Source organism: Elephas maximus, chromosome 1 (assembly GCF_024166365.1).
Source record: "Elephas maximus indicus isolate mEleMax1 chromosome 1, mEleMax1 primary haplotype, whole genome shotgun sequence".
NCBI lineage: Eukaryota > Metazoa > Chordata > Mammalia > Proboscidea > Elephantidae > Elephas > Elephas maximus.
Genome location: NC_064819.1, coordinates 87,543,429 through 87,553,913, shown reverse-complemented (window position 1 = coordinate 87,553,913; position 10,485 = coordinate 87,543,429). Strand labels below are relative to the sequence as shown.

The window sequence follows — 10,485 nt, the reverse complement described above, 5'->3', positions numbered from 1 at the left end:
TGCAAGGTTTCTAAAACTAGTGTCTCTGTGTATCTGTGTTTGTGTAGACTGCGGGAAAGGGAAAATAATGATTAGATTATTGGAGACTGACTATAAGAAATGGATACACTGTTAAAAAGAACTACTCCATAGGAGATGGGCAGGGGAAAGTAGACATCAACTTGAATTCAACTCATAGTGATCCTATGTTAATCAGAGTAGAACTGTGCTCCAAAGACTTTTCAATGGATGATTTTTCAGAAGGAGATGTCCAGGCCTTTCTTCCCAGGCACCTTTGAATGGGTTCAAACCAACTGTGCTTGGCAGCCAAGCCCATTAACTTTTTGCACCAGCCAGGGACTCCCCATAGAAGATGAACAAATTGAAATCAAAAGTGCACATGGAAAATTAGAGACATGCAAATCAAAGCCACAGTGACATACCATTTCATCCTGGCATTACTGGCATGAATCAATAAAACAGGAAATAACAAATGTTGGAGAGGCTGCAGGGAGATCAGAACTCTTATGCACTGCTAGTGGGAATGCAAAATGATACAACCATTTTGGAAAACTATATGGCACTTTCTTAGAAAGCTAGAAATAGAAACACCATATGGTCCAGCAATCTCACTCTTAGGAATATATCCTAGAGAATTAAGAGTCATCACACGAAAAAATATATGCACACCCATGTTCATTGCAGCATTGTTCACAATAAAAGAAAGATGGAAACAACCTAGATGCCCATCAACAGATGAATGGATAAACAAACTGTGGTACATACACACAATGGAGTATTATGCGATGATAAAGAACAAAGATGAATCTAGGAAACATCTCCTAACATGGATGAATCTGGAGGGCATTATGCTGAGTGAAGTAAGTCAATCACAAAAGGACAAATATTGTACGAGACCACTACTATAAAAACTCATTAAAAGGTTTACATATAAAAAGAAACAATCTTTGATGGTTATGATGGAGGGGAGGGGTGAGGTTGGAAAAACACTTAGTAGACAATAGATAAGTGGTAACTTTGGTGAAGGGTAAGACAGTACACAATATTGGGGAAGCCAGCACAACCTGTGCAAGGCAAGGTTATGGTAGCTCCACAGACACATCCAAACTCCCTGAGGAACCGAATTGCTGGGCTGAGGGCTGTGGGGAGCATGATCTCAGGGAAAATCCAGCTCAATTGGCATATCATAGTTTATAGAGAAAATGTTCTACATTCTACTTTGATGAGTACCATCTGGGGTCTTAAACGCCTGTGAGCGGCCATCTAGGATACTCCACTGGTCTCACCCCTTCAGGAGCGAGGAAGAATGAAGAAAACTAAAGATACAAGGGAAAGATTAGTCCAAAGGACTAATGGACCACATCTGCCACAGCCTCCACCAGACTGAGTCCAGTACAACTAGATGGTGCCCAGCTATCACCACTGACTGCTCCGACAGGGATCACAATAGAGGGCTCCTGAAAGAGCTGGAGAAAAATGTAGAACAAAATTCTAACTCAGAAAAAAGGACAGACTTGCTGGCCTGACAGAGACTGGAGAAACCCTGAGAGTATGGCACCCGAAGACCCTTGCAGCTCAGTAATGAGATCACTACTGAGGTTCACCCTCAGCCAAAGATTGAACAGACCCGTTGAACAAAACAAGACTGAAGAGGTGCATCAGTCCTGGGACAGGGACTGGAAGACAGGAGGGAAGAGGAAAGCTGGCAATAGGGAACCCAGGGTTGAGAAGGGAGAGTGTTGACATGTGGGGTTCTTAACCAAAGTCATAGAACAATGTGTGTACTCTTTGATGAGAAACTAGTTTGTTCTGTAAATCTTCATCTAAAGTACACTTAGAAAAAAAAAAGTGCAGATGGAAAGACAGCATTTGCAATGAGAGAGTTAGGTTGCTGATTCTGGGGATTGGAAAAGCAGATGATATCTAGAAATACAAGTTTTGAGATGAAAGGGAAGAGTTTGAATGTGAAAATATAAGGAAGAACATTTAAATAACAGAGTGAATGTGGATAGAAGGATTGAACTTACGCAGCTTAAGTATTAGAAAAAGGGCATAACAAGAGTCATAGAATCTGTATTTTCTATGAACCCTTTGATGAAGATGTAATAATTTGTTATAGTTTCCCGCCCCCTTTCTCAGAATCCTTATCAATAAAAGAGAAGTTCATCCAGTTTCACCCAGGCATTTTCCTCAAGATTTTCCTATGAGAATTTTGTAGATTTTTGCCTTGGCATAGAAGTAGACAAAAGCATATTTCTAAACCTGAAAGTAATTAAGACTATGCACCTTATAGGAAAATGCCTTGGGGATAAATTTTAGACCTGGCTGAATAACAAGATAAAATAATAGAATGATAATGAGATTTTGTTATGTACTTTTTCCTAGGAAAGTACACTATAGTTTATAAATATATTCATTATATCTTCCAACATGCTCTATTTTGACAGCTGATACTAAGAAACAGGAAAAAATGATCAATGAAAGTTACTTTGGTGGATTTATACTCCTTGGATTCTCTGGACAGCCTCAGCTGGAGATGATCATCTCTGGGGTTGTCTTTTTCTTCTACACCATTGCCTTGATGGGAAATACAGCCATCATCTTCCTGCCATTATTGGATGAACGTCTCCAAACCCCCATGTACTTTTTCCTTAGAAATTTGGCCATCTTGGATCTCTCTTACACCACAAATATAGTCCCACAGATGTTGGTCAACACCTGGGGTAAAGACAAGAAAATAACCTTTGGTGGCTGTGCCTTTCAACTTTTCACTGATGTGGCACTATGCACAGTTGAATGTATGCTTCTAGCTGTGATGTCTTATGACCGGTTCAATGCTGTCTACAAACCTCTACACTATATGACCATAATGAACCCCCAGCTCTGTCAAGGCCTGGTGGCCATAACTTGGGGAATTGGGATCACTAATTGCATGATTCTTTCCCCCTGTGCCATGAGCCTTCCTCGATGTGGAAACCACCACCTGGATCACTATTTTTGTGAGATCTCTGCTATGGTCAAGATTGCATGTGTAGGCACCATAGCCATGGAGGAAACTTTATTTGCATTGAGTTTTTTTGTTTTCCTTGCACCACTTCTTCTCATTCTAGTTTCATATGGCTTCATTGCTATAGCTGTACTCAAAATTAAATCTGGCACAGGAAGGCAAAAAGCTTTTGGGACGTGTTCTTCCCATCTCTTTGTGGTATCCATCTTCTATGGGACTGTTATCTACATGTACATACAACCAGGAAACAGTCCATCTCAGTATGAGGGTAAACTTCTCAGTATCTTTTATGCCATTGTTACCCCCAGTTTAAACCCACTGATCTATACACTAAGGAATAAGGAGTTCAAGGGAGCCATGAAGAGGCTCTTTGGAAAAGGTTCTGTAGAAATAACAGGACACTAACAACTTTCTATCCAAAGCTTCCAGTACATAAATTGGTTCAGTCTGTTTCAGATTAGGAGCCCTGGTGGCACAATGGTTAATAGTTCAACCGCTAAATGAAAGGTTGATGGTTTGAACCCACCCAGCATCTATAAGGGAAAACGACCTGGTGATCTTCTTCCATAACGATTACAGCTTAGAAAACCCTCTGAGGCAGTCCTACTTTGTCACATGGAGTCTGAGTCAGAACCACCGGTACCCAACAACAGCCTTTAGTTATGGAGTAGTTATTTTGTAGGCATCACCTGAGAGAGAGAGAAAAATACCTAAACATTTTGCTTATAGTATTTTAGTCTCTATATCCCTCATTGTCAACTATTGAATCTTAAAAAAGATAAAAATATATTTCAATGTCACTGGTTATCATCTCTGACAATTAGTCTACAGCTGTGGCTATAAAGCAGGTTCCATGGAGCCCAAGGGTTGTGTTAATGGGGAGGGAGAGGAGCATTCTACAAAAGTTTGATTGAAATTATTGTTTACTAAATATTGACTATACCATGAACTGTCAGGAGCCCTGGTGGCACAGTGGTTAAGAGATGGTCCACCAAACAAAGTTTGGCAGCTGGAACCCATCAGTCACTACTTGAAAACCCTAAGAGGAAGTTAGTTCTACTCTGCCCTATAGTGTCACTATGAGTTGGAATTTACTCTACAATAATGGTTATGGGATATAGGTGTGTACTGCCAGAAGAATGAATAAATGTCTCTTGGAAGAAGTATGGCCAGAATGCTCCTTAGAAAGGAGGATGGGGAGACTTCATCTTACATACTTTAGACTTGTTATTAGGAGGGAGCAGTCCCAGGAGAAGAACATGCTTGCTAAAGTAAAGGGTCAACAGAAAAACAGGAAGACTCTCAACGAGATGGATTGACATAGTCGCTGCAAAAATGGGTTCAATCATACCAACCACTGTGAGGATGGAGCAGGATGGGGCAGTGTTTTGTTCTGTTGTACATAAGGTCACTATGAATCGGAACGACTCAATAAATGAATCGGAACGACTCAATGGCACCTAACAACTACAACAAAAATCTTTATACTGTCATTATCATGTAACAAAAACATATAAATTCAATATTCTATGTTTTAATTTTTACTTATGACTGACAAATCTGTTCCTATTAAGATTAAATCATTTTTGTGCAGGTCTCAAATACTCCTGCCATCTCACCTACTTTAAGATAACCCTCATATATAGACTGTCTCGGTCATCCATATAACAGAAATACCACAAATGGATGGCTTTAACAAAAAAAAAAAAAAAAGAGAGAAGTTTATTCTCTCTCAGTCTAGTAGGCTACAAGTCCAAATTCAGGGTGCTGGCTCCAGGGCAATGCTTTCTCTCTGTTGGCTCTGGAAGAAGTTCTTTGTCATCAGTCTTCTATTGCTCTGGGAGCATCTCAGGCACAGGGACCCCAGGTCCAAAGGACACACTTTGCTCTCGGTGCTGTTTTCATGGTGGTATGATGTCCCCAACTTCTCCTTATTTCCCTTTCATTTTATCTCTTGAGAAATAAAAAGTGGTACAGGCCACGCCCTAGGAAAATCCTTTTACATTGGATCAGGGATGTGGCCTGAGCAAGGGTGTTGCATCCCTCCCTAATCCTCTTTAACCACAGGCAGAGCTTATGATTTATAATACATAGGAAAATCACAAAATTGAGATCAACCACACGTGGCCTAACCAAGTTGACACATGTTTTGGGGGAACACAATTCAATCCATTACATATACCAAATAACTTCACTAAAATATATTTCTATTGGAGCTATTATATGCATGAATCAAGGTTTTCTGGAGTTAATGTTATCAAAATAAAGTGTAGTAATAAGTTGGATAACAAGAATAATATGACTATAATGTTAAAAAATCAACCCTAATATCAAATTTTTGTGTTCATCCAACAGGTTTATAAATGAGTAGTAAGTAAATGTGATTATGCATTAACTCTTTTTTAAGGCCAGCATGTTCTTAAATAAGGATATCATTCCTTACTTTATAAGGATATTATTATAAGTAGGGAAAATTGTATACCAATGTCTCTCGAAAATCCCTAACAAGGGGCGGGGCCAAGATGGCTGACTAGGTAGAAGCTACCTCGGATCCCTCTTGCAACAAAGACTCGGAAAAGCAAGGGAATCGATCACATACATGAAAATCTACGAACACTGACCATCAAACACAGATCTAAAGAGTTGACCTGAGTGACAGATAAATGAAAAGCTGCATCCTGGAGCAGCCACTGCCTCTGGAGCCGGCGTCCAACACCACAGCCTCGAACCCTCGCAATTCCCTGGTGCTGAGTGGAGGGGCTGATTGCGGCTTGCTGAGGCGGGGCAGGCATGGGACACAGCCCTAACCTCTAGCCCCCTGGGGTAACCTCTGTAGAGACTCAGCCAGCACAAGCAGGCTGCACACTGACTCGGCTAATGAGAGAACAAGCACCCACGGGGAAGCAGCGACTGTTTTCAGAGCCTGGAACCAGCGTCCCAGTCAGAAAACCTTGGCACCGGGGTTTGGACTGGGTGCAGAGGAGCTGAGCATGGCATCCTGAGATGGCGCAAACATGGGACACAGCCCTAGCCCTCTGAAGTGACCTCGGGGGAAGCCCAGCCAGTGCACACAGGCAGCACAGCACGGTAGCTGACAGGAGGAGAAGTCACCAGGAGGTAGCGACTGGCTTTGGAGCCTGGAGTGCGGCGTCCCAACGGGGGAACCTTGGCGCTGGGCTTTGGACTGGGAGCGGAGGAACTGACCACGGCTTTTGAGACAGCACAAGTACAGGACGAGGCCCTGACCCTCGGGGGCAATCTCGACCTAGCCAGCACACACAGGCTACACACACCTCCAAATCTAAGGTTACCAGTCATCACCAAGCAAGATAAGTAACTTTGTCTATATTCCTGGGTGCTACTCTCTCCTATCTATCTGATCCCTCCCTTCCCTTCACAGGCGGCTTCATTAACATTGGAATTTCCTCTGCCAGAGAGTGAAGTGCTCTGCAGTTTTTTTTTTTTGTTTTTTTTTGTTTTTTTTTTGTCTTTTCCTAATCCATTCTCCTGGCCTGAGAGAAGCAGCTACAAAAAACCCAGGAACCAAAAATCCTTCCCTGACTTCCTGAAATTGGACTAAAAATACAGAATAAGCTCCAGCCAAGCACACAAGATCCACAGTCTTGGGCTTTCATCCCTACAGGGAACAAGGTGGCTATTATAATGCAAAGGCAATTCTGATAGTGATCTGACTGTAATTGTTTTAGCGGATTACTGGAAAGACAAGTTTTCCAGTTCTGAGATCTCTACCTATTAAGCACAGCCCTCGCTGACCCACAATGGGGAACTGAGGGCTGAAGCTCCACCCAAACCACCTACCTCCTGCCATAGGGGTCTGAGGATAGTGACACCTACCAATCTGCAGAGGTACATGCATTGGGTGCCTAAGGTACAGCTGCAGAGCCCACCCACCAAAGTGCTTTAGGAATAGAGACACACCTACCTCACTGGCACTTGGCGGAGGCCTGTCAGCGTCCTGCCCACCCTGGAGTGTGACCCACTGCTGCTACAAGAATCTGGTGCACATGACTGTCACCACTACTCCTCTAAGTGAATAGGTGACAGTCTACACCACACACTTGTTGACCCAAACTCAGACTCTACTCAAGAATAGTGAATGGACTCTTAGGGTTATATATCTGGTAACAACCCAAACCAGCTGGTAACAGGACATAAGTGATTCAACGGCTACAACAATCAAGACAGTGCAATCTGGTAGACCATCTACGTATACTGAAAGTAAACAAAACAATATAAGACTCAGTGAGCAAATACAAGGTAAATCATTACAATACCTTATAGATGGCTCGGACACAGCAGTCGATATCAAACCACATAAAGAAGCAGACCATGATTGCTTCTACAAATCCCCAAACTAAAGAATCAAAATCTTCCCCAAATGAAGATACAATCCTGGAATTGCCAGATGCAGAATATAAAAAACTAATTTACAGAATGCTTCAAGACATCGGGAATGAACTCAGAAATTAAATAAGGCAATCTACAGAAAAAGCCAAGGAACACACTGATAAAGCACTTGAGGAACTCAAAAAGATTATTCAAGAACATAGTGGAAAAATTAATAAGCTGCAAGAATCCATAGAGAGACAGAAATCTAAAAGATTAACAGTAAAATTACAGAATTAGACAACTCAATAGGAAGTCAGAGGAGCAGAATTGAGCAATTGGAATGCAGAGTGGGGAGCTGGAGAATAAGGGAATTAATACCAACATAGCTGAAAAAAAATCAGATAAAAGAATTTTAAAAAATGAAGAAACCCTAAGAATCATGTGGGACTCTATCAAGAATAACAAGCGTGTGATTGGAATTCCAGAACAGGGAGCGATAACAGAAAATACAGAGAGAATAGTTGAAGATCTGTTGGCAGAAAACTTCCCTGACATCATGAAACATGAAAGGATATCTATCCAAGATGCTCATCTAACCCCATATATGATTGATCCAAAAAGAAAATCACCAAGACATATTATCATCAAACTTGCCAAAACCAAAGATAAAGAGAAAATTTTAAAAGTATCCAGGGATAAAAGAAAGGTCTCCTACAAAGGAGAATCAATAAGTTCAGACTACTCAGCAGAAACCATGCAGTCAACAAGGCAATGGGATGACATATATAGAGCACAGAAGGAGAAAAACTGCCAGCCAAGGATCATATATCCAGCAAAACTCTCTCTCAAATATGAAGGTGAAATTAAGACATTTACAGATAAACACAAGCTTAGAGAATTTGCAAAAACCAAACCAAAGCTACAAGAAATACTAAAGGAAATTGTTTGGTCAGAAAACCAATAACATCAGATACCAGCACAACACAAGGTCACAGAACAGGACATCCTGATACCAACTCAAATAGGGAAATCACAAAAACAAATTAAGATTAATTTTAAAAAGAAAAAAACGCTCAAAACAGGGAATCATTGAAGTCATTGTGTAAAAGATTACAAAAATCAAAAAAGAGAGACTAAATCCAGGAGGCATAGAACTGCCATATGGAGAGGAAAACAAGGTGATATAGGACGATATAAGTTAGGTTTTTACTTAGAAAAATAGGGGTAAATATTAAGGTAACCACAAAGTGATATAACAACTCCATAACCTAAAATAAAAACCAAGAAAAACATAGCGACTCAGCAAACATAAAGTCAACTACTATGAAAATGAGGAACACACAATTTACAAAGAAAAACGTCTCAGCACAAAAAAGTAAGTGGAAAAAGGATATTGTCAACAACATACATAAAAAGGCCTCAAAATGACAGCACTAAAATCATACTTATTTATAATTATGCTGAATGTAAGTGGACTAAATGCACCAAAAAAGAGACAGAGAGTCTCAGACTGGATAAAGAAACACAATCTGTCTATATGCTGCCTACAAGAGACACACCTTAGACTTAGAGATAAAAACAGACTAAAATTCAAAGGATGAAAAAAAATAAGCAAACAACAAGCAAAAAAAGAGCAGGAGTAGCACTATTAGTTTCTGACAAAATAGACTTTGAATTTAAATCCACCACAAAGGATAAAGAAGGACACTGCATAATGATTAAGGGGACAATTGACCAGGAAGATATAACCATATTAAATATTTATGCATCCAATGACAGGGCTGCAAGATACATAAAACAAACTTTAACAGAACTGAAAAGTGAGATAGACACCTCCACAATTATAGTAGGAGATTTCAACACACCACTTTTGGAGAAGGATAGGACTTCCAGTAAGAAGCTCAATAGAGTCACGGAAGACCTAATTACTACAATCAACCAACTTGACCTCATAGACTTATACAGAACACTCCACCCAACAGCTGCAAAGTATACTTTTTTTTTGTAGTGCACATGAAACATTCTCTAGAAAGATCACATATTAGGTCATAAAACAAACCTTTGCAGAATCCAAAACATCGGAATATTACAAAGCATCTTCTCAGACCATAAGGCCATAAAAGTGGAAATCAATAACAGAAAAATCAGGGAAAAGAAATCAAATACTTGGAAACTGAACAATACCCTGCTCAAAAAAGACTGGGTTATAGAAGACATTAAGGAGGGAATAAAGAAATCCATAGAATGGAAAGAGAATGAAAACACTTCCTATCAAAACCTCTGGGACACAGCAAAAGCAGTGCTCAGAGGTCAATTTATATCGATAAATGCACACATACATAAAGAAGAAAGAGCCAAAATTGGAGAATTATCCCTACAACTTGAGCAAATAGAAAGTGAGCAACAAAAGAATCCATCAGGCACCAGAAGAAAACAAATAATAAAAATTAGAGCTGAACAAAATGAATTAGAGCGCAGAAAAACACTTGAAAGAATTAACAAAGCCAAAAGCTGGTTCTTTAAAAAAATTAACAAAATTGATAAACCATTGGCCAGACTAACTAAAGAAATACAGGAAAGGAAACAAATAACACAAATAAAAGACGAGATGGACCATATCAAAACAGACCCAACTGAAATTAAAAGAATCATACCAGATTATTACAAAAAATTGTACTCTAACAAATTTGCAAACCTTGAAGATATGGATGAATTCCTAGAAACACACTATCTACCTAAACTTACACAATCAGAAGTAGAACAACTAAATAGACCCATAATAAAAAAAGAGATTGAGAAGGTAGTAAAAAAACTCCCCAAAAAAAAAAAAAGCCCTGGCCCGGACAGCTTCACTGTAGAGTTCTACCAAACTTTCAGAGAAGAGTTAACACCACTACTACTAAAGTTGTTTCAAAACATAGGAAACGATGGAATACTACATAACTCATTCTATGAAACCACCATATCCCTGATACCAAAACCAGGTAAGACACCACAAAAAAAGAAAATTACAGACCTATATCCCTCATGAACTTAGATGCAAAAATTCTCAACAAAATTCTAGCCAATAGAATTCAACAACATATCAAAAAAATAATCCACCACAACCAAGTGGGAGTTATACCAGG

At 39.8% G+C, this 10,485-nt stretch overlaps 1 protein-coding gene across 1 annotated transcript; it reads left to right on the top strand.

Annotated features, from left to right (window-relative positions):
* Positions 1–2,470: 2,470 nt before the first annotated feature.
* On the top strand, positions 2,471–3,412 carry LOC126063865 (olfactory receptor 2W1-like). The gene has a single exon (XM_049862389.1). The coding sequence runs from the start codon at positions 2,471–2,473 to the stop codon at positions 3,410–3,412; it is 942 nt and encodes a 313-aa protein (XP_049718346.1).
* Positions 3,413–10,485: the final 7,073 nt, after the last annotated feature.